Genomic DNA, 23,584 nt, shown 5'->3' with positions numbered 1-23,584 from the left:
ATCTGCTGCCCCCAAGGGACACATTAGCAGGAAGCTGGAGTCGGATGTGGAGCCGAGATTCAAACCCAAGGACTGTGGTATGTGTTGCAGGTGCCCCAAACAGCATCTTAACTGCTGTGCCAAATGCATACCCCATTAATAAGACAATCCTGTGAGGCAGAGATTCAATTACCCATTTTTATGCACATCCAAATGCATCTCAGAGACATAAAGTCACTTTGCAAGAGTCACTGCACTGATGCCGCCTCCAGGGCGTGTGGGTGCATTTCACCCGCGCTTGCAGCCACCACTCGGTCGCTGACAGTTGCTCGGTCTTTCAGCATATATCTACTAAGCACCTGTTATGTGCCATCGGTGTCTTAGCTGCTCACTGCTACTTGCTCTGGGGGGTGGGAGGGAGAGAACTGTAAAAGGTAAACAGGTGTATTAGTTCTTCCTGCTGCTACAAAAACACTTACTATGACCGTGAACTTAAGTGGATTTTGCTAATCTAAAATCAGGTGTTGACATCTCTGTGTTCCTTTTTGAGGCTCTGGGATAAAATCCATTTTTTTTAAGCTTCTAGTCTGACCAGCCTCTTTAATTCCATCTTTTCTTTCTCCCGGTTCAGTCCAAACCAGCGTTCTCAGTGGCCCTGTGTGACTCCTGTATTTGGCCCTCAGGTTCACACTCTTATACGAGAGACTCCGCCCTGGATCACTTGTGACTGACCCAGCCTCTGTTCCTTGCATCTGCTTAGATGTCTAAGGGGATCGGTGGGCCCCTGTCTATCTCTTGGACAAAGAGCCCTCTGTGCACTTGGATACTCTGAACTTTGGTCCCTCCTGGGATTCTAGCCACAGGTAGTCCAGCCACCCACTTGATTTTCTGTCCAGAGCACACTTTCTGACAGCAAAGCTCCTAATCATCACATCTTTTTGCAGCCTGGACCAGCTGAGAGTCGCCCAAATCATCAAATCCTAGTTCTTCTTCCCTTAACAGTTCTTCCTCCAGTCTGTCTGCTCTTGCCTCCTACTCTCAGCTGGTAGAAGCAACTTCAACACCTTCCGTGGAAACCTGCTGAGTAAATTTCCAGGCTCATCACTTACCAGTCTGCTTAGCCTGTAACTGCAGGCACAGTTCCGTGAGGGCTTTGCTTCTGCCTAGCAGGTTCCCTCTCCCCCAGTTTCCAGTTCCCTGGACCTGAGCCCTCAACAGCGGCACCTTTGATGTCTGTATTTCAATTAGTTAACTAATTAGTTTGAAAGGTAGAGTTACAGAGAAGCAGAGGCAGAGAGAGGGGTGGAGGAGAGAGAGAGGGAGGTCTCCTATCCACTGGTTCACTCCCCAGATGGCCGCAACAGCCAGGGATGGGCAGAGCTGAAGCCAGGAGCCAGGAGCTTCATCTGGGTCACCTACATGAGTGTAGGGGTCCAAGCACTTGGGCCATCTTCTACTGCTTTCCAGGCCATAGCAGAGAGCTGGATCAGAAGTGGAGCAGCCGGGACTCAAACCGGCGCCCATATGGGATGCTGGCACTGCAGGCAGCGGCTTTACCCACTACACCACAGTGCCGGCCCCAATGTCTGTATTTCTATCAAGCAGTCATTTTAGGATGATTTCCCTGACATATTTCAGGTTTTCTATATGGAGTTCACTTCCTCCTAAGCCTTCTCTGACTGACAAGTTCTAGAGATTGGAATCTAAGTATCTTTGAGGAGCCATTATTCAGCCTACCATAAATACAAAGGTTTATTGGTCAATCATCAAGCCTTCACCGATTGCTTCTCATTTCTCCGGAAGTATGATAGATACGACAAGGGCTATAGGGCTAGTAGAGCTAGGGTGACTCCACATACTGGCTCTCCCTGACTGTTCAATTTATCCTTTTTCATCTCATCACAAATTTAACCAAGCCTTTTTTTCCCCTTTCAGAGAAATGCCCTGGTTTGGTTGCTACATTTTTCTGGTCTCTCTCTAAGTATAGCTCTTAATGCCTGACCTACAGTCTCAGGAAGAAAAAAGAAACAAACATTTGTTTTATCCAGCAGTTAATAGTTAAGTTCTAAAGTAAAAATCTTAACACTTGGCCTATAATCCCAAGGAGACAAAAGCATCGTTAAAAAAAAAAAAAATCCCCAGGCAGTTACAGTCAAGTGGGAAATGTTCTGACATTTCACATTCAGATGCTGTGCTGCACCCTGCTAGAGGCAGGACAGCCCCCAGCAGCTCCCTGCCGGCATCTCACCAGCTGCACTTTCAGGGTCGTTTGGAGGCCTTTGGGATTTCATTTGCAGAGCTGGCTTCTGGGACCAGCAGCGTGAGCATCATTGGCTTCTTAGAAATGTAAATTCTCAGGCCCTACTGAGTTAGAGAATCTGAGGATAGGTCTCCACAATCTGTTTTGTATGAGTTTATGTTTGTATGTATGTTTGTGTTTCTAAGTATGTATTTATCTAGTTATTTTTCACTATTATTTGAAAGAGAGACACAGCGAGGTCTTCCATCTACTGGTTCACTCCCCCAGATACTCACCACACCTGTGGCTGGGCCAGGCCAAATCCGGGAGCTTGGAACGCCATCTGGGTCTCCTGCGTGGGCAGCAGGGATCCAAGTACTTGAGCCATCACCTGTTGCCTCCCAGGGTGTGCAGTACCAGGAAGCTGGAGCAGAAGCAGAGGAGCCGAGACTCGAACCAGGCACTCCAATAGGGGATGGAGGTGTCTCAAGCGATTATATAAGCTGAGTACCAAACGCAAAAGCCCTCCCCGACAGTCTGTTTTACCAAGCCCCAGGGGCATCTCTCTCTCTCTCTCACACACACACGCACACACGCACACACGCACACACACACACACACAGCATCTCAGGTATCCAAACACCACCATTGGTACTGTGAACACTGCTCTGGCCAGAGAGTCGCTGGCTTTCCTCTGCTTTTGGTTTTGACCTTGTGGAAGGTGAGTGTGCTGGAAACAGATCTTTGGTTCAAATGACTTTCAAAAGAACGGCCTGCCAAGTGCCCTATCTCACCGTGCATCTCTCTTCCTGGCTTTTGGCAGGAGCCAAGAAGCCCGGAACTCAGTGCAAACGCACAGAGGAGACAGGGGGATTGTCCCAGCGATGACTACGACTCTATCGAAGAAGATGTCGCCTCTGAGCCCGAGCCCGAGCCCGAGGGCTGTCCTGGAGGTGACTGCCCTCTGTCCACTGGGGACAAGGATGCTCCTGAGGACCGGGAGGCAGGTGGACGTCCCCCGCAGGGCCTGGACACCCTCGTCGTGCTGGAATTTAACCCCGCTTCCCAAAGTGAGTTCTGTCTTCCATGGCATTTCTTTGCCTGTGGCGTCGCTGGTTCTAGCAGGAGGGCTTCGGCTTGCAATGTTGTTTTGAGTTGCGCTTCCAGGGTGGTGTTGTCCATCAGGTCCTTGTTGACTACAGAAGGAAGACTCCCGGATGCTTCCCGAGGCGCCTGAAACTCCAGGTGGCAAATGTCTGGCGAGTACTCGTGGGCGCCATCCCAAGCCTTGGAGGGAGTGTGGCCGTGTCTCCCTTCCAGTTGGTTCACGCCAGGAAGTTACACCAAGGGGACTGTTGCTGGCTCAGATGATAGTAGGGCTCGTTCCTCTTCTCTTCCCCTTCCTTCTCCCTCCTTGCTTTTCTCCCTCTCATCTCTGCATCCCTCTGTGCTGCTCCCACTTCCCAGGCAGGCTTTCCACCATACAGAGGCACGACTGCCTTCAATGAGACATTGGCTCCGCAGCCCCATCCAAACGTGGACTTGTCTCTCCTAAAAGCTCCAGCACAAAACTAGGCCTGGCTCTGCAACCCGCCCCGGTCACGAGCTCTCCCTGATCCCGTCGCTGTGTGTATCCCCGATGGGCCAGATCCCGGCAGCAGCACGCCCCCCACCCAACTACATGGACCACTGGTGCCACCAGGGTGACTCTGAGGAAGGAGGCAGGGGGCTATTCAAGGAAGACCCTGCGAAGGAGGAGCAACACAGTAGGTGGGGTCAGGGAGGAAGAGGACCCAGGAGGCAGAAAGAGGCAGCTTCAGACGGTGCTTGCTCCTGTCCCCAAGCTGGGACCCAGCAGGCCTGATCTCTGCTGCTCCTTCTGCCCACTCCAAGTGTGTCCTTCCAGGCTGGCCGTGCCTGCGGAGAGAGACAGGAGGGCAGATCTAAAGCCAGGCTCTCTGTTGGCCTTCTGGGGTGGCCGTAGCTTCTGTCTCACAGCTCTGGAGGCTGGATGTCCGGGGCTGGTTTCTCCCTAGGCCCTGCCCCTTAGCTTCCTGTGTCCACATACGGTCTGCTTTCCACGGCTCTCTGTGTCCTCAGCGCCACTTCTTCTCCTGAGGACACCAGTCAGATTGGATTTGGTCCCACATAACCTCATTTTAACGTCATCGCGTCTCTAAAGACCCTGTGTCCAAATACAGTCACATTCAGGTGGCTGAGGGCTGGGGGAAGAGAGACCAGTGCAGCCCTAGCAGCCAGCCCCGGAAATTCCCCACCCCATGGTGTTCGTCTCCAGAGAAGACAACTCCTTCTTCTTTTTGCTTTGGGATGCCAGCACCGCAGGCAGCAGCTTTACCTGCTACACCACAGCACCGGCCCCTAGTCATTGATTTTCAAAGATCTGTTTATTTATTTGAAAGGCAGAGTGACAGAGAGAGAGAGGGAGGGACAGAGAGAGCAAGAGATCTTCCATCCGCTGGGTCACTCCCCAGAAGGCTACAACAGGTGAGGCTGGGCCAGGCCAATGCCAGGAGACAGGGGCTCCACCTGGGTCTCCCACGTGGCTGGCAGGGACCCGAGTACTCAACCTCCTCCACTGCGTTCCCGGGCACATTAGCAGGGAGCTGGATTGGAAGTAAAGCAGCCAGGACTCCTGCTGGCACTTGGATATGGGACACTGGAGCTGTCAGCAGCAGCTTAACCCGCTGCACCACAACGCCCACCCGCATCTTTATTCTAGGGTGGTTTCCAGCACCGAGGCTTTGACACGCTAGTTAGCTGATCCTGTAGCCATACAGATGAAGATGGAAAACTGCATCCAAAATCTGCCCGCCTCGCATCTAGAGTCATCCCCTGGCCCATCAGTGGCTCCAGTCTCCTCCACCGGAAATGCTGAGCTGGGGTAGGGCCAGCCTCTGTGGCCTGCTCGCCAACTCTGCCCTGTCCGCCCCAGCACCCCATAGGCTCCTCCCCTGTCTGGGTGCTCCTGCCCTGGTGCTGCTGGTAATGCCCACCCCCCTCCCCCAGAGTCTCTCTCCACTGCGGCCTCCCCACACACCTGCCAGTCACACCCTCCCGGCCACATGCTCGTCCACGACCCCGACACCTGCCCTTTCTTCTGTCGGCGCCGTGGTCTCTCATGCCTTCAGCCGTGCTGTTTCTCAGCCATGCTGTGAGCTCCTGCAGGGCAGCAGTGCCCTTGTACTGAGTCTTTGAACTCCACTACATCCTTGCTTGCACCATCACTGCAGGTGCCACGCCAGCCATGAACCCCGTGGACTGTAGGATTGGCCCTGCTCAGAAGTGTGAAAATCTGAAAAGCTGGCTGCGCCCCGGGCTGTTCCTTTCCTTCCCACACCGTGGTGCCGGACTCTCAGCACACTTGTTTTGTCGCCTGCATTATTCACCTCGCTAATCCTGAACGAGCAAGGTAGCTGTTCAGTAAATATTTGGTGAACAAGTTCGTGAATGAGCAATGAACAGAGGCCCTTGCAGAAGGTCCCCACTCTGCCTGTGCTCACATCTGCCGCGAGTCTGAAGCAGTTGCCTTCCTGCAGGTCACAAAAGGGAAAGGAATTTGTCTGCCAAGCGGAAGGACAACGCTGAGGTCTTCGTTCCCAGCAAGCCTGAGCCCAGCCTGAACCCCCAGCCCCCCGCCACAGGCACAGACCAGGACAGGATGTGCTCCAGTAAGAGATCGGGGACCCTGGGCAGGGGGCAGGGCTGGTCCGCTCAGCGAGGTGCTGAGGGCAGGGTGGGGGGCATGGCTTCATTACTGTCCTCGCTGAGGCCGAGCTGTGTTAGCCAGGGTTCTCCAGAGCAGCCGAACCTAAAGGATACACATATACACAGAGAGAGAGAGAGAGAGCCCAGGATTCTGATCGGGAATGGGCTCCCACAGCTGTGCAGGCTGGTGTAGCCAGGCTCAGGGTGGGTCAGCGGGCAGGACTCCCAGGAGGAGCCATGTTCCAAGCCAGAGCATCAGGCAGGAGGAACCTGTGACCGAAGGACATCTGATTGCCACCTGTTGGAGAATTCTTTCCTGCCCCGGGGCAGGGTGGGCCTTCTGGTTCTATTGGCTGATTCAAATGTCAGTCTCATCTCAGGATCTCATCACACCCACAGCTAAGCTTGACCAAATATCCAGGCTCCCCCTGGTCCAGTGCTCCGTCACCATGGTTCGTGCTAGCCTGCTGCTCCAGGTGACAGGCTCCTGTCTGTGCTGCTGCCACTGTCTGCACCCTGTGTGGCTCTTTGGAAGCTCCCCCAAAGCCTGTTGTTAAAAACACGAAACCCAGGGTCACATGGTGCTGTGCGTGAGTCCTCCCGGAGCCCCCAGAAAGGTGGGGGCAGCACAGAGGGGACTACCTTCCTTCCCAGCATGCTGCTGTGCCAGCCGGGACAGCCGTCTCTGCAGGCCTGGGCCACCATCACAGTCTCTTCCATATCCAAATAATAAAAGTGCGAGCCAGCAGCACTGGGCTACCTCCAGGCTGTGTGTTTGGCACCGCCTCTGCTGTCCTGCACTTGACTGTCCGAGTTTGAGCAGCCCGATGGATACTGCTGTGGTCAACATCATTGTACAGCAGAGACTGAGGCACAGAGAGGCTGTGGGATGTGCCCGTGGTCCCGCGGCCAGGAAGTGGGGAGGCCCTCAGTCCTCCGCTCTTTGACACGCCACTCTATTAGACCACGTGGCAACTGCAGTCACCTTGCACGCTGGATTAATTTCTCAGGTCTGTCGTCACAAGGGACAGTGTCACACTCCTAGGGGCTTAAAGACCAGAAGTTTACTAGGCTGGAAGTCCAAGACAGAGGGGTTGGCAGGGCCTCCCTATGAAGGTACAAGGGAAGGATCTGTTTCACGTGTCTCTCCTCACTTACTGTAGTTCCTTGTTGCATAGCACATAACTCCTGGCATCTAGCCCATGTGTGTGTCCACCTCCACGTCCAAATGTGCCTTTTCATAAAGATTCCCACTGTGCTGGGTCAAGACTGACCCTAATGACCTCATCGTGACTTGGTTGTCTGTGAAACCTTGTTTCTAATAAGATCACGTTCACGGGTACTAGGGTCAGGACCTCAACATCTTCTTAGGGGAACAATTCAACCCACACCACACACCTTCATGTATAGCACTTAGAGAAACCAAGCTTGATTGTAAATTGTTAATGTACAATCTGCCTTTCTCCACAAAGTTCTGACATGGTCTAACAAATTACAGATAGTGTACAGTGCAAGACTTCAGACATTATGTGAGGAGGGCAGCCACTGTGGCTCAGCAAACTAAGCTGTTACCTGCTATGTTGGCATCCCATCTCAGAGCACCAGTTCAAGTCCTAGCTGCTCTACTTCCAATCCAACTCCCTACTAATGCTCCTGGGAAGCAGTGGTGCTTGGGCCTCTGCCATCCACACAGGAGAGAAGGATGGAGTTTTTGGCTCCTGGCTTTGACCCGGCCCAACCCTGGCCAACTAGGGAATGAGTCAGTGGAGGGAAGGTCTCTCACTCTTTGTTTCTCCCTCTCTCTCTGTAACTCTGCCTTTCCAATAAATAAATAACTTGAAAATATTTAAGAAAATTATATATATATATATATAAAATAAAAATATGTGAGGAACTAAAGTAAAGATCAACAAGGTTACGATTCAAAGCCAGGATGACGAAACATGAGTGCTAACTTAAGGTAGCCACAGCTGGACTGAGTTTCCTGGTCTCCATGTCAGACAAGCATGCATCACATTAAAGGGAGGTGGGGGAGGGCAGGAGTCCCTCTATCCATCAGATGAAAATCAAATTATCCGCTATTTCTGGCATTTGGTTCTTAGAGTGAGTTTTCCCATCAGTATTTTTAGCAAGGATACTGTTTAAGGCAGTGAAATCTTCATTTTGAACAGGTTTGGTGCTTACCCTCTCTGTTAAGTATAGGTGACTCCCATATATGCTAAATTAGAAGAAATAGTCCTTTTTTTTAAAAAAAAAGATTATTTATTTATTTGAAAGGCTGTTTTACAGAGAGAGAGAGGGAGAGAGAGAGAGAAGCCTTCTCTCTGCTGGGGCTGGGTCAGATTGAAGCCAGAAACAAGGAACACCATCGGAGCCACCATGTGAGTGCAGGGACCCAAGCACTTGAGCCATTTTTTGCTGCTTTCCCAGACGCATTAGCAGGGAGCTGGATCAGAAGTGGAGCAGCTGGGACTTGAACCTGTGGCCATATGGGATGATGGGATAAAAGGTGGCAGCTTAATTCCCCGTGTCTCAAGGCTAGCTCCTAGAAGGGTTGTGTCACTATAAGGCAAGTTGACAACCCTGGTGTCATCACTGCCCTCCCACTGACATGGCACTACGATGGCGCCACAGCTCACCCAGATACCATGAGAAAGGCAGCAGAATGTGCAGGGGCCAAAGCCTGCCTTGGAAATCCCCCACCTTGCTGCTACAAGGTCAGCTCTCAGGAAGCCCAGGAGAGGCCATGGGGGCAGAAACCACAGCCTCTTGGTGAGCCCCTGTGAAGCAGTCGGCTTTGGTTAGGGTCTAGGTGGTAGAGATGAAGCACCAGCAGCGTTTTGAGGGCTCTGTGCTATTTATACCCCTAGAGACACCAGGAACCTAAGACTACGTGAGAGGACAGTGGAATTCGAACCCGGCTCACCTCCTCCATGCAGCATCTGCAGGCTGGACTGCTCCCATGGTTTACTTTGTATGGAGGGAGATGGGTCCAAAATGAGTCTACTAAATTAGACTCCTGGGGGCCAGTGTTGTGGCCAATGCCAGCATCCCACACCAGTGCCAGTTGGAGTCTCGGCTGCTCCACTTACAGTTCAGCTCCCTGTATTAACAGGAACCAGTGGAAGTTCCTGGCTTCCGGCTTTACCCCGGCCCAGTCCCAGCCATTGTGGCCATTTAGGCAGCGAGCCAGTGTATGGAAGATTTCTTTCTGTTCCTTTGTCTCTCTATAACTCTGCCTTTCACATAGATAAATATTTTTTTAAAAAATTAGACTTCTGACTTCTTGCTATGAATAGAACTTTTTGTCATTGTGGGCTGCCTCTCTTTCTCCTTAGCGACGCTGTCCGCCTCAGAGCCTGTCTGACCCGGAGCTATCCAACTTCATTTTGGTTAGTGTTCGTGTGCTTATCTTTTATTTTATGCTTTGCATTCAAACCTTCTGCATCTTTACATTCAGGTTTGTCTCTAGTAAGCAGCATGTAATTGGTTTTTATTTTTCTCCTTTAACAATCTGTGTGTTTTAATGGGAACATTTAGTCCATTTACATTTACTGTAACTGCTGATATATTTGTGTTTAAATCTACTTTCTCGTTATTTGCTTTTTATTTGTTCTACCTGTTTTATGTTCCCCTTTTCTCCTTTCTTGCCTTCTTTTGAACTGATTGCTCTGCATCATTCTTTCTTCCTCTGTGTTAGCTTGTTAGTTATGCGTTCTTTTATTATTCTTTTAGCCATTACCAGAGATTACAGCATGCATTTCTGACTTCTTCGAGTCTGCTTTAAATGAGCCAGTTTACCGTTTCCCTTTCAGTGGAAGGACCTGACGGCTGTTTACTGCCCTACCGACTGAAATGCTATTGCCACACATTCTCATTCTCCTCTGGTTTTAACCCCACTAGGTGCACTTCTTCTAATTATTCCATACAGTCAATAGTAATTCGGGTTCACCCACAGTGTTATCCCTTCTACCCCCTTTGCCCCTGGCTGCTCCACCCTGCCCCTCGAACTGTGGCCCCTGCATCTGTTGCGAGCCCTGCTCAGCTTCCCAGCCTTGTGTAGCTGCTGTAGGGATTAGCAGCACCTTAGAGGGGAAGGCCTTACAGATGTCAGTTCACCTCCCTGGCTTGCGTTCTCCTGCCTGCCTTGGCCCTGTCATTCTTCACTGCCCTGTCCACTCTCCAGGGCTTCACACAGATTTCTTTTAAAAAAAAAAAAGAGAGAGAGAGAAAAGTACCAATTGATTGATTCAGTGGGCAGAGAGAGAGAGAGACAGCATGCACAAGAGAGAGAGAGGGAGGGAGAGAGATCTTCCATCCACTAGTTCACTCCCCAAATGCCTTCGACAGCTGGGCCCGGAACTCCATCTGGGTCTCCCACTTGGGTGTCAGGTGCCGAAGCACTGCTGCCTTCCCAGGCACCTTAGCAGGGAGCTGGTTCGGAAGTTGAGCAGGCAGGACTGGAACTGGCACTCTGATATAGGATGCCAGCATCACAGGTAGTGGTTTACTGTGCTGTGCCACAACGCAGGTCTGGGATTTCTTCCTTCAAACTGACTGTTAAAATATTCGGTCCAGATGCCCCAGCTGTGCTCCAGGGAACGAGCTCGTCTACGATTCCAGAGGGTAACTCTCTAAGGACTCATTTCTCGCCTTACCCCTTTGCCTTCTGCCAAGCTCATACGCCTGAATTTGTGGCAGGTACATGTGCACATGATGTAACTCCGCGACAGGCCTCGCCCCTCTGTCTCACTGTCATTGCCCCTACTTCCAATTAAAGGGCCCCGTGGCCTGGGGCACCCCGCAGCCTACCCGTAAGCCTCCCGAGAAGCCAGGATAATCTCCTTCTGCAGGCCTGCTGTCTCCTCGAGGGTGAGAGCACATCTGTCTTTAATGCAGAAAGTTTACTGTCCAGGTTGTCAGCGCGCCCTGGCGAGGTGATGTATCTGAACCACTTTTCCCAGACAAGCTGCCAACCCTGGAAATAAAGTAACACCCCTCAGTGGGAGTGAATTAGCGAACCTGACAGCCCTGCAGTTAGCGTTCCTGCCAGGAAAACCTGCTCATTCTGCCTAAGCCCAGAGACTCGTAACGCCTGAGCGTTCGCTAGTAGCAAGTGATGGAAATTCAAGGCCGGGTTAAGCAACAGAGGAAAATGTACTATTGCTCACAGGCCGGCCACTGTGGCCCCAGGCGTGGGGGGATCCAGGTGCCTGGATGCTGTCACCGGGGGATACTTTGCTCCGTTTTCCTCCGGCCCAGTGGTCCTCAAACTCCAGCGCGCATCAGAATTACTTACCAAGCCAATGAAACCACAGATGGGTGGGCCCAGTGCCAGAGCATGGCAGGGTGGAGCCTAATTCCTAACAGGTTCCCTGGTGATGCCAGTGTTGTTGGTGGTCCAGGGACTGTACTTTGGGAACCTCGGTTCCTGGTCACTGCCAGGCAGGCATTCCAGCTGTGCTCCCGACACGCCCTGCCACCCCCCACAAGGTTCAAGACTCTATTTTCACCTGCTTTGCCACCATGTGGGAAAGAGATCACTGCCTTCCTAATGTCCAAGAACCAGCTTTCCCCTGAGCCAGTCTCCAGGCTCTGTAATCAGGAACAAGTAGTCCTGGGCCAGGAGTGGGGTCAGATCGCCCAAACCCGCTCCACGCCGGGCCACTCAGCAGCAGGGTCAAATTTCCCCAAATGGCTGAACGCACCAGGGAAAGGGTGGTTTCCTGACGGAAAACCGAGGGTGCTGTGAAGTTCACGGTGCCAGGAAAGCAAGCGCTGCTGGCTTCATATAAAAGTCACCTCTGCCCCCGCCGGGATCCCCCGCTGCAGATTCTCCAGAGCGGGGTGTGGAGCAGAGGACTGGAACTTCGGAGAGGAAGGGGCCTCACTCGCTGGCTGGCCACGAGCATCGCGTACGTGAAAAGCACATGGCAGCGGCAGATGGGCCCCATGACTGCAGACAGCACCTGCCGTGGGGAGGCCCCAGAATGGGCTTTAGCGAGGAGAAGACGACGAGGCTTTAAGAAGCCAGGTGTGTCAGCCAGCCAGTGCCGCCTAACAGTCCATGGAAGGCTTCAGCTGCGCAATGAGCCGGCTGGTGGCTGGCTAGCTGGTCACAGGCAGTCTCTAGCATGTGTCCGGCAGACTGCTCTGGCCTGGCGACCTCAGCTAGGATGACCCATGTGGTCCTGTCCTCCAGCACTGGTGGTCTCCAGGCAGCAGGAGAGGCCCAAGCCCCACCGTGTGCACGCTTTTTCTAGACTGCCTGGTCACCATCACTGACACCTGTCAGCAAAGGACATTGCTGGGCCAAGCCCAGCCGGAAGAACAGACTCCATCTCATCACCTTCTGGAATTGCTGCCTGGTCACACTGCCGTGTGGCCGTGAACAGGGCTGGGGGCACCTGTGGTCGCCTGGCCCAGTCTCCCACAGCGGGGAAGCAGGTGGTCAGGTGACAGCCACGTGGAGGTGGGGGGCACTCAGGCACAGGTCATCATCTCAGGGGTACGTTTGGATTCCAAGGGTTGGTGTGGACATCTCAAGGCCAAACGATGTCAAGTCAGCCATTTGCGTGGACCTGTTGCCATCCAGTGTGGTGGATGGCATCATTTGCATCAGGCACAATAGCAGGTAGAGGGTGCGTGGTGGGAACTGACATGTTCCTGCCCCACCTACGGGGGGAGGAGCGCCACCACCCAGCTCACCCTATGTGGTCATGGGTCCCAGGGTTGCTAGGTTGTATGACTGCTCAAGAGATGCCAGGAATCCCCTCCCTGAAACATTGCTTTTAAAACTTGGCATCTGTTTCCAATTTAAAAAGGAAGAAGTTACATAGCATCGCATCTACAGGCAAGCTTCAGCTTCGTGACCACAGTGATGGACACTTAATGTCCTCGGAGTTAATATTTCTCACCTAGGTGGGTCCCCAGGGGACCTCCAAAGCCCCTCTGCCCAGACTCTGAGTGTGAGCTTCCTGGCTGGCAGCGAGCCGGCGGGGGCAGGCTTGCAGCTTCGGGGCATACGACACGTGCTGCCTTCGCGGTAAAGCTCCGGAACCGATCTGCGTCTGGTTTCTCTGCTCAAGAGAAGGGCGGGTGGGCACTGGCGAAGCGCGAAGTGGAGTTGCGGGAAGAGGGATGGCTCTCGAGCAAACAAGGGCAGTTTGGGATAAATTAAAACAGGCAGTTTGGCTTTTGCTGGTGGTACAAGTCTACCATGTGAATGAACCACATTCTCTAGGTCTACAATGAGAATGAATCCGCCGTCCCGTGGCGTTCAGGTCAATGTTCGCCCAAGTGAGGGATGAGAGTGTCACTGAGAGTTAAACAGAGGGTGTGTGGCATGGCGGGAGGGACAGCTCGGGAGCAGTGGGACCCGGGAGAGCAGGAGAGCCGGGTGGGAGCGCAGATGGGGCGCTTGACTTATTAGGGAGACAGAGAAAGAAAGATAGCTAGCATCCGCTGGTCTGCTTCCCAAATGGCACAGCAACAGGCCAAAGCCGGGAGCCAGGAACTCCATCCGGGTCTCCCATGTGGGTGGCAGGGGCTGCTTTCCCGAGCGCATTAGCAGGAAGGTGGATCTGAAGCGGAGTAGCTGAACTCCACCCAGGCCTCCCCTAGGCGGCAGCCATTGCCGCACATCCTTACCCCCATGCCCAGCTCCTGCCCTTGATCTTGCTGCTTGAACTGCCATCCCAACGCGACGCCCTAACAGGTGTGGTGGGAGTGTCAAGCGCATGAACCGGAAACCCTAACAATCAGCCACATGTGGTTTGACCAGGGGCTCAGCAAGCCTCACACCAGATCAGGGGTCTGCAGCCGTCCCTCTTATCTGAGAGACCCTGCCTGCCCCTCCCCTGATCCCACCCCTCGCTGCTACTGAAGTGACTGGAACACTGACTTACAAACCACTAGGAAATGATGTGAAGCATACAAGAGAATGGGCATGGGTTATATGCAAATACTGTGCCATTTTACATAAGGGATTTGCGCATCGTGGGCCCTGGAGCCCCTCTCCTGGGGGTATGCAGGCCACTGTTAGTTTGCTGCAATTTGGTTTTCCCACCCAGAACCCGGTCCCAGGGCTCGCCCAGCATTGCCTTGCCATGCCCACCCGGTCTCCTTTAAGCCAGAACAGTTCTCCCGGCTTTCTCTGCCTTTCACAACCTTGACATTTGGGGGAGAGGACAGGCTGGTGGTTTTGTAGAAGGTGTCTCCTTTTGAGTCTGATGGATGCTGAGCTGCACCCCGAGGACACAATCTCAAAGAGCACCCACCTGTTTTCTGCCCTCCCAGGACCTGCAAGCCGGCGGGAGAGACCGCTCTCTGCAACCCGCAAGCCTGTGTGTGAGGCTGAGGACAGGCAGGAAGACGCCTCGGCTGTGCTGCGAGCCATCCAGGTGGAGAACGCGGCCCTGGGGAGGGCACTCCTTGGCAGGAAGACAGAGCAGCCCACCAGCCCACTGCAGGTGCCAGCAGGCGCAGGGAGGGGACGGAGGGCGTTGGCTCCACAGGGGGCAGGCGGGGTCTGGGCGGGGGTGGCAAGAGCCCGTGGGGAGAAGGGAGAGGCAGGGTGGGTGTCGCTGACCCCAGACTCACCTGTACTTCCTCGTTCAGGGACCTGCCAGGCTTCCCATTCCTTCCCCCTCCTTTTAGCACTTGTTGACCTCTGAAAGCCCCCTCCTGACTGCTCACATGTCCCCAGCTCTGGCCAGTTGCCTTGCAAACCCTGAATCCCTTGAAAGCAGGGACTAGGTGGAGTAGACAGCCAAGTCTGGCTGCCTCGGAAGGACCTCAGGCCACTGCAGTCCTCACTGCTCCCCGTTGCCCTGCCCCTGGCTCTCCTCGCTTGTTCCAGGAGCTCCCCTGGCCCTGCAGCTGTTTGGCTTTGCACCTGCTGCCAGGAGGTGGGCAGGGCTAGTGCACTGGGGAGCTGGGGGCAGGGAGGGGTGGGCCTTGGATATGCCTTGGTGTAGGCATCCTTTCTCAGAAGCATGGCCCAGGACTCCCCTGTTGGGAGTAGCCCAGCTCACTTGATGCCCAGGGTAACCCTAAAGTGGGCAGGCCTGGTGGCATCAGCCTGTTTTGGAAATGTGGCCACCGGCACCTGAAAAAGCCAGGTGACCTGCTCAGGCCGTGTGTTTGAAGTCAGCCTGCCTGCAAGCCTAATCCCCATCTGTGCCACCCATGGTCCCCCAGGCCTTCTCGGGGTTGCTGGGGACATTCAGGAAACACCTGTTGTCTGTTTCCCTGGAGCTCTTGGGATGGTCCCTGTCCCTCCCTGTGCCCTTGAATACGCAGTGGATGGCTTTCCTGCCACCTCACATCGTGTGACTGCACCTTTCCAGGATGCTGAGGGACCACCAGCAAAACCCTGGGCCCATCTGCTGACGGAGGAGGAGGAGGAGGAGGAGGAGGAGAGCCTTGAGGTCAGTGGAAGGCCAAGAATGACACCACGTCCCCTGTGGGCTCCTGAGCTCTTCCCTCGCACGGTCCCCATGCAGTGCAGGTCTCCACCCAGTGCACTGAGCCCTGGTGTCGTTCTGCCCGTTTCATGGCTAGGAAGCCGGGGGCTGGAGTGGCTTGCTCAAGGTTGCAAGTTCAAGCCAGAAGTTGCGCAGGCCTGCTGACTCCATTCCCTCCTTATGTTGCTAATTGCTGGCAAAAGCAACACAGAAGCAGCCCTTAGTATCATGAAAAAGGGGGTCATGCCTGTCTTTTGAGGTCAGGTAGACACGGCTCAGCCAAGGAGGCCAGCTGACAGATACGGACGAGAATGAACAAAGCGCCGAGCAGTGCATGTCTTACCCTGTGCACAAGTCTGTGTCTCTGGCCACGATACAGAGGTGGCTGCGGCAGATAAGAACCCCTGGCCTGCTGGAACCTCCAGGCAGTGGGAAAGGAAGCCAGAAAGAAGCAGGGCGGTGTCAGACCCCAGTCACAGTCCCGGCTGCTACTGAGGGGTGGGATGGGGTGGTCCCAGGTGTGTCCCAGAGCAGCCATTATGGTGCAGCAACTTAAGCCCCTGCTTGGGACACTGACATCCCATATCGGGGATGCCGGTTGTGTCCTAGTTACTCCGCTTCCAGTCCAGCCCCCGACTAATGTGCCTGGAAGGCAGCAGGTGCTGGCCCAAGTGCTTGTGTCCCTGCCACCCAGGTGGGAGACCCATGGGGAGCTCCTGGTGCTTGCCTTTAGAAGGGCCCAGCTCTGGTTGTTGTGGCTATTTGGGGAGTAAATCAGCAGATGGAAGATGTCTGTCTGTCTGTCTCTCCCTCTCTCTCTGTCGCTCTGCCCTTCAAGTAAATAAATCTTTAAATAATAATAATAAAAAAAGAAGGTGAGTCCCATTTGAGCGGAGCCCTGCCTTAAGAAGGCAGCAGCAGCGGGCAGCAGCGTTTCAGGGGTAAGGGACACGGAGGAAGCTTTGAGGTGGGAATGCGCCTGGTTAATCGAGGAGCACAGAGAAGACCTGTGCACGGGAGAAGAGGAGGCAGGCGCGCGCACCAGAGGGGGACGGGGTGGTGGGCGGGACAGCACCCCAGCACCGTCCTGGTGCTTTGCTTTCTGCCTGGGTCCTGCTTGGCCTGTCAGTTCCTCGTCTTCTGAAAGTGTTACCAACCCTGCAACACTGCCCACCAGGACTGACCCCTAGGGTTGCTGGGCGACCTGAGCCCTGCCCCCGCAGGGCTTCCAATGAGTGAAATCCTCTGCAGACAGGCAGCGGGCACATTTCCAGTATTGGTGACAGGGGCCACGGGAGGCAGGAGGCTCGGAGGACAGAACATGGAAGGGGCCAGGGGTGCTCCTGGGACCCTCCGTGGGGTCTGGCTGCCCGTGAGCTCATGGAACAGGGATGCCGTCATAGCAGCGAGAGGTTTCGCAGAGAGAGAGAGAGAGAGAGAGAGAGAGATGGTCTTAGAGGGCACAGAGCCTGACCGTCTCCCAGGCCCTCTCGGATCATGGGAAGCTGGAATTTCTTGAGAAGTTTCTGGATCTAATCAGCCTCGCATTCCTGGCCCTGGGCCCGACGAGGGGACTGAGGGCTGGGGACGTGTGTGCTGTCACTCTGGCCTGGGAGTACTGCCTCCGACCCCTGTTTAATAAGCGTTTTCCATCCCCAGCCACTTCCCGGCGCACCCATGACCGCCGCTCCGGAGCCGTCCAGGGCAGCAGAGGGAGCCAAAGGCATCGGGCAAGCTGCTGACAGAGTCTGCCTTCTGGGAAGCAGGTACTTCGCCACGCTGGCCCAAAACCCAAACACAGAGCCCAGCACGGCAGCCAGGAGGCTCTTATCAGCTCACGGTTCTTGTTGCTGCTCCATGTTATTCCAGACCATTCTAAACTGCTGCTTCAGGCCATGCGCTCTCTCACCCCTTCCAGCCCTCAAGCACAAAATTCACTTGACTTCTTTCAGGCCAGCTGGCTCCTCGATTGTTCTGTTTGGTCCCAGCCTGGTAAAGTGCCAGGCTTCTGGAAGTTTCTACTGGCAGCACTCCACACCGCCCAGGGTGGTGAACTTGCTCCCCAGCTGGCCTGGGAGTCGGGGGTGGGGGGTGCACAGCAGCACCTTTTACAGTTTCCCTGTTGAAGGCTCAGCACCTGTTCCCTTCCTGTCCAGCATCTGTCATTGCAACGGTCCAGTTTTGTTGTCAAAGTCAAAGCTTCCCCCTAGCCTTGAGGCAAAATTCACCTTCAGAAAGATGCACCGTGGCTGGGAAATCCCTCCCTCACCCGGCGTGCAAGCTCTGTCCCCCTCCTGGGCTGAGGCGGCCCCTGCTCGGGCTTCCGCTGTGATCCGTGTGCAGGCTGGCTCTGGGACGCGCTCGCCTCTCAGCCAGGCATGTACACAGTCCCACAAAGCACCCAGCCCTGCACACAGCGGCCCTGGGTGTGTGCGTGAGTGCCAAGCCACGCGTGAGCCTGTACCTATGTGCTCAGAAATGAGATCGGCAGAGCAGACCTCGAGGCCAGCGCGCAGCAAACTGTCTCAGACAGGGGCAGATAGAAAATGCTTCCCGCGTGGCACTTGTTTCTATTTCCACATGTTTGTTCTAGCAGTCTTTAAAAACATAAAGGCTGTTCTTGGCTCAAAGGTCATGCAGAGAGGGGGGCATCTGGCTCAGCAGCTCTGCTTGGGACCCCCGTGTGCCTCGTTGCAACGCTTGGGTTCAAGGCCCGGCTCTGCTTCCTATTCCAGCTTCCTGCTAATGCGGCCCCTGGAGGCAGCAGCTGATGGCTCAAGTGCTTGGGTCCCTGCCACCCACGTGGGAGACCTGGATGGAGTTCTGAGCTCCTGACTTCCACCTGGTCAGCCCAAGCTCTTGTGGGCATTTGAGGAGAAAACCAATGGATAGAAGCACTCCTCTTATTCTCTCTCTCTCTCTCTTCTCTGCCTTTCAAAGAAATAAAAATAAGCACCGTTTTTAAAATGTTTCATGCAAAAGGTGGGCTGGATTTGTCCTGCAGGCCTTATTTCAGCCGGGCCCTGCTCTTGGAGCGAGTTCTCCATGGGCTGAGGGAGGTGAGGGCTGGCTGGCCCCAAGCAGCTTTGCTCCAGCTGGGCTCTGATCTCCTCCCTAATTGTCCAGCTGTTGACAAAGGGAGAAGCAGGCCTGCCTGTCTGTGTGAGCCTTGGAACCACGGGCAGGGTGCAGCCTTGCTTCCCACATTGTGACTTCTCCCCGAGGTAGGAAAGTCAGCAGGGGGGCCCTTGATGGGAAGGCTGCCTTTTGTTTATCATCTGTTACTGCCTGGTTGCTAACACGAAATCCCATTTCAGACAGCAGCAGAAGCTTCTGGAAGTCCTGCATGCCATGGAAAGCCACCCTGCCCATCTCGGCGAGGTTGTTTCACCACCCCAGGAGCGCGCACCGGACCCTGAGGTGAGGGCCTTGACTTAGCGGGGGTTTCTAGATGGGCTGCAGGTCCTGCCTGGAAGCCGCGAGTGGAAGCAGCCTCTGAACGCTCACTTCTGCCCTGGTCTGCATCTCCGCTCCTCCCCAGCACACAGACAGACACATACCTGATGCAGCAATAGAGAACAGGGAAAGAAAGATGGGGGCCAGAAACTTCTGGAGAGAAATAGAACCTGAAGCCCATAGGGAAAGGCCCCCGCCCCGCTTGCCATCAAGAAATGCAAAGTAAAACAACCCCAGCATCCCAATTTGGTGTGAGAGTTGACAGAGGACTTCTGACGGTGACCCCGAGTGCTGGCAAGGATACAGCCAAGCCGAGGCCGCCGCACCTTGCTGACGGCCGAGCGAACACAGGAGGGGCTCTTGAAAGGCCAGGAGCAGGCAGGCAGAGCCCCAGAAATGCCTACGGCTCCTGCCCGGCCACCCCCTTTCTTACCCGGAGGACATCACTCAGCTGCGGGGAAGTAGGCGAAAATGAGGGGCGGGATGGAAAGAGGTAACCTAAATGTCTCATGATAAGGGACCTAGGCGGGGAAGTGTGCGATGTCAGCATGACCCAGGAGTGCGAATGGCTGGAGACAGTCCTCGCGGAGACGCCGCACATAAAACTCCCAAGGGTATAAGGTCCACTGCACAAGGCGACGTTGGTCTTCCTCGAGGCCAACATGATTGGGTCGGCCTTGCAAAGACTCAGCTGTTGAATGATTTTGTTTTGTTTTTCCAAGATTTTAGTTATTTATTTGAAAGGTACTTATAGAAAGAGAGAGACAGAGAGAGAGGTCTTCCATCCACTGGTTCACTCCCCAAATGGCCCCACGGCTAGAGCTGCGTCAATCTGAAGTCAGGAGCCTACAGCTTATTCCAAGTTCAGGGGCTTTCCCAGGCCATCGCAGAGAGCTGGATCAGAAGTGGAGAGCAGCCGGGACGTGAACCAGCGCCCATATGGGATGCCGGTGCCACAGGCAGAAGCTTAGCCCACTGTGTCAGAGCGCCAGCTTCAGGTGTTGAGTATTGATGGGGCTGGGCACAAACTACAAAAGGCAGCAGCGCTACATGACCAGGAGCTTTCTTATTTTTGAACACTGATTTATTTGGAAGGCAGAGTGACAGAGAGATCCTCCATCAGCTGGCTCACTCCCCAAGTGGCAGAAACAGCCAGGGATAGGCCAAGGCCAAAGCCAAAGCCAAGAGCCAGGAACTCCATCCTGGGCTCCCCCATAGAAGGCAGAGGCCCAAGGACTTGAGCCACCTTCTGCTGATTGCTTTTCCTGGTGCACTCGCAGAAAGCTGGATCAGAAGCAGAGCAGCCGGGACTCTAGCCGGCATCGCAAGCAGTGGCTTAACCTGCTGTGCTACAGTGCCAACACATATGTTTTTTTTTATTATTATTTTTATTCATTCATTCTATTTGAAAGGCAGAGACAGAGGGAGAGAACGATTGTTGGTTATGCTCACGAATGCTCCAAATGCTCACACCAGCCAGTGTTGAACCAGACCAAAGCCAGGAGCTAGGACTTCAGTCTGGGTGGCACAGACGCAGATACTCGAGCCATCGCCTGCTGCCTCCCCAGGTGAGCACTAGCAGGAAGCTGGGATCAGAAGCCGAGCCAGGACTTGAACCCAGGCGCTCCTGTATGAGCTGCAGGTGTCCCAACCGCTGCACGTGCTGCCTGTCCCTCGTCCTGGCTTTAATCTGGTGCCATCACATGGAGATCATGTGACCTTGGGTGGCTGTCACAAAGGAGAAATAATCCACCCACCCTCCCCCCAGGACCCTGTGAGGATGACCCAGGAAAGGCCTGGCTCAGGGCGGGGTACCAGATGCTGGTACCAGCATCTGAAAGTTTGCCATCTGCAGCAGTCGGCGCCTTGCTCGCCCTGCCTGGAATGGTTGCTTGCTTAGCTGTAGGGATTCTAAGCGTAGTGCAGCTTCAGCCACATGAGAAAGAGCTTGGATCATTCACATCCCTTTGCATTGTGGGAGACGTCAGAAAACGCAGGGCAAACTGACTTAGGCAACAGAGGAGAAAGATTACCAACACGCGCCACCACCAGTTCCACGGAGGGGACTGGGTGGGGCTGGATCTGGCAGCTCACACTCTGTCTCTCTGCTGGGTCCCCGCAGCGTCAGCTGCACCCCGAGGCTCCATTCCCCAGTGCTCTCTGCCCAGGTGCCTGATAGTGGGTGGAGCTCCCAGTTCGTGCCTGGAGACTCTCGGACTCCACTGTCAGGAGAGAAGACCGCTCCCCACACACACACCCACACCCACACCCACACAAAGCAGAGATTAGGACAGGCCAGGATGTCACCGAGCCGGGCCCTCCTGCTGGCCCAGGAGTGCACACAGGGTGCCCTCCTTGGGGTGGGAAGAGCTCGGTCCTCCTGTGTCTCATGGCTGAGAAGAGAGGAGTGACTTTGCCGCAGGGCAACCATGCGGTCTTAGGGAGAGAGGGGACAGTGGATGCTGGGAGCTTCCCAGCCCGCATTGCCTCCAGACTCCTAGGAGAGGCCTCCGACGGGCAATACAGAAAGCAGGTGGCGGGCCTGCGGCAAGTCATGACGCCCCTGGGTGAACGGGCCCGCGGCCCTCACAGAGCTCAGCTCAGGAGTTGGCATGCGCGACGTGGAGCCGGGCAGCAGCCCCGGCAGCCCTCTCCTGCCGTGTGGCCCTTCTGCAGCCCCACCGAGCAAGGTGAACAGCCCTGCCGCTTCTTCACGCCTCCCAGGCTGCCCACTGGGCGCTGGAGTGTGCCCCACAAGCAGGAGCTCTTAACCTGCCCCGCCTCCCCCGCCCCGAGTCAGCCAGGCTGGTGTAAGTCTTTCAGCAGGCCCAGGGTGGCGGAGCACCTGGCGAGGGCCCCGTGAAGCCGCAGAAAGGTGACGAGGAGAAGATAACTGTGGATTCTGCCAGCGGCCAAGTTAATCCAAACAGGCCCCCAGTTCCTCCGGGGAGCAATGGGCTGACCTCTCTGCCGCCTCCCCATCCCCGTGGCCTGGCACTCAAGGCTCATGCAAACACGCTGAGCGATAGCACGTCTCACTGGCTGTTAATTAAAAAAAAAAAAAAAAAGTGAGGAACAGTTGCTGTGCGTTTGCTCGGCTCCCTGCTCACAGAGCCATTGCAGATTCCCAGGGCTAATTAGCAGGGCAGGTGCACACAGGGCGCGCGCCATTGTACGAGCGACTGATCCGTGGCGACCAGTGCTATGCTGGGGCCCCGGAGGCCTCCAGAAAGCCATTCTGCATGGTTGCCATTTGCGTATTCTCAGGCCACACAGCCTGCCTGGGAAGGCGGTGGGCATTAAAATCAGTGAAGGAGAGAAATGGGGAAAAAAAAATTAAAAGGGCACTTAAGTGTGTGCAGGCAGGGCCAGGGCTCATACCTTGCTGAATGTGCTTAATGAGAGTCTCGTGGAGGTGACGTCATCCTATCCTCCCTGGCCAGGCTGAAGTGGTACAGTGGCCCGTCTGAGCAGAGCGGCGGGGCCCTTGTTCCCTCCTGTGTTCCTTTGCTGGGGCTGCTGTCACCCCACACATCTGTTTCCTCCAGGATTGGTTTCTCCTGAGGCCGCTCTCCTTGGTTTGTAGATGGCCGCATCCTCGCTCCATCCTCAAATGGTCATTCTGATCATTTGTTTCATTGTTATTTAGCTGAGAGACAGAGCGACCGAAAAACCCGCCATCTGCTGGTTTCCCCCTCCAGATGCCCACAATGGCTCAGGTTGGACCAGGCCAGAACTGGAACCCAGGAACTCAGTCTGGGTGTCTCACATGGGCAGCAGGAACCCAACTGCTTGAGCCATCTCCTGCTGCCTCTAAGGCTGCACATTAACAGGAAGCTCGGGGGCTGGCGCTGTGGCACAGCGGGTTAAAGCCCTCGCCTGCAGTGCCAGCATCCCATATGGACGCTGGTTCGAGTCCCGGCTGCTCCTCTTCCAATCCAGCTCTCTGCTCTGGCCTGGAAAAGCAGTAGAAGATGGCCCAAGTCCTTAGACCCCTGCACCTGCATGGGAGACCCAGAAAAAGCTCCTGGCTCCATATCAGCTCAGCCCTGGCCATTGTGGTCATTTGGGGAGTGAACCAGCAGAATAAAAGAACTCTCTCTCTCTCTCAGGCTTTACCTCTCTCTGTAACTCTGTCTTTCAAATAAATTAAACAGGAAGCTGGACTAGGAGGCAGAACCAGCACTTGGACTCAGGAATTCTAAAATGAAGCATCCCAGGTGGCATCTTAACTGCTAGGCCAGACATACTACCCTAACATGTTCTTTCTGTGTGTGCCCATGGTGTGTCCATGATGTGTCCCCGTGGGCCCAAATGCCTTATCTTAAAAGGACTCCGGTCAGATTGGATCAGCACCCACCCTTAGGGCCTCATTTTATTTAATCTCTTTAAAGGCATCGTCTCCAGATAAAGTCACCTGCTGAGATTTGGGGGGTTGATACTTCTACGGATGAATTTGGGGGCACACAATTCGGCCCATAACTCCACCTAATTTGGCAGCAGTTCTGGCTTGGCTGGGGACATGACCCCTGGGCAGTGAGGGGAAGAGAAGTGCACTTTGTTGCATTGGCTGGGCAGAACCTGATGCTTTGCAAACATCTGTATTTGCAAACTCGTAAACAGAAGACGTGCTAAGCGCCAGGGTGCACAGTAACCGTGTGTTAAATGCTGTACAAATACAGGTTCATTTGCTCTTCCTAATAACCACAGGGAGTGG

At 54.7% G+C, this 23,584-nt stretch overlaps 1 protein-coding gene across 9 annotated transcripts in view; it reads left to right on the top strand.

Annotated features, from left to right (window-relative positions):
- Positions 1-23,584, top strand: part of KATNIP (katanin interacting protein) — a 185,029-nt gene that overhangs the window by 107,981 nt on the left and 53,464 nt on the right. For 8 of the 9 annotated variants that reach the window (XM_089320843.1, XM_051847546.3, XM_051847553.3 and 5 more), the window contains 6 exons: positions 3,042-3,288; positions 5,776-5,907; positions 14,243-14,415; positions 15,295-15,375; positions 17,071-17,177; positions 18,729-18,831. In XM_089320843.1, coding sequence (XP_089176969.1) covers positions 3,042-3,288; positions 5,776-5,907; positions 14,243-14,415; positions 15,295-15,375; positions 17,071-17,177; positions 18,729-18,831 — 843 coding nt within the window. The remainder of the gene's footprint in view (positions 1-3,041; positions 3,289-5,775; positions 5,908-14,242; positions 14,416-15,294; positions 15,376-17,070; positions 17,178-18,728; positions 18,832-23,584) is intronic. The other variant, XM_089320844.1, reaches the window with a different exon arrangement.

The sequence above is a fragment of the Oryctolagus cuniculus genome, chromosome 19 (genome assembly GCF_051225735.1).
Source record: "Oryctolagus cuniculus isolate XC-2025 breed Fujian yellow rabbit chromosome 19, ASM5122573v1, whole genome shotgun sequence".
NCBI lineage: Eukaryota > Metazoa > Chordata > Mammalia > Lagomorpha > Leporidae > Oryctolagus > Oryctolagus cuniculus.
Note: the sequence above shows the minus strand (reverse complement) of the source record. Positions and strands in the feature narration are given on the sequence as shown.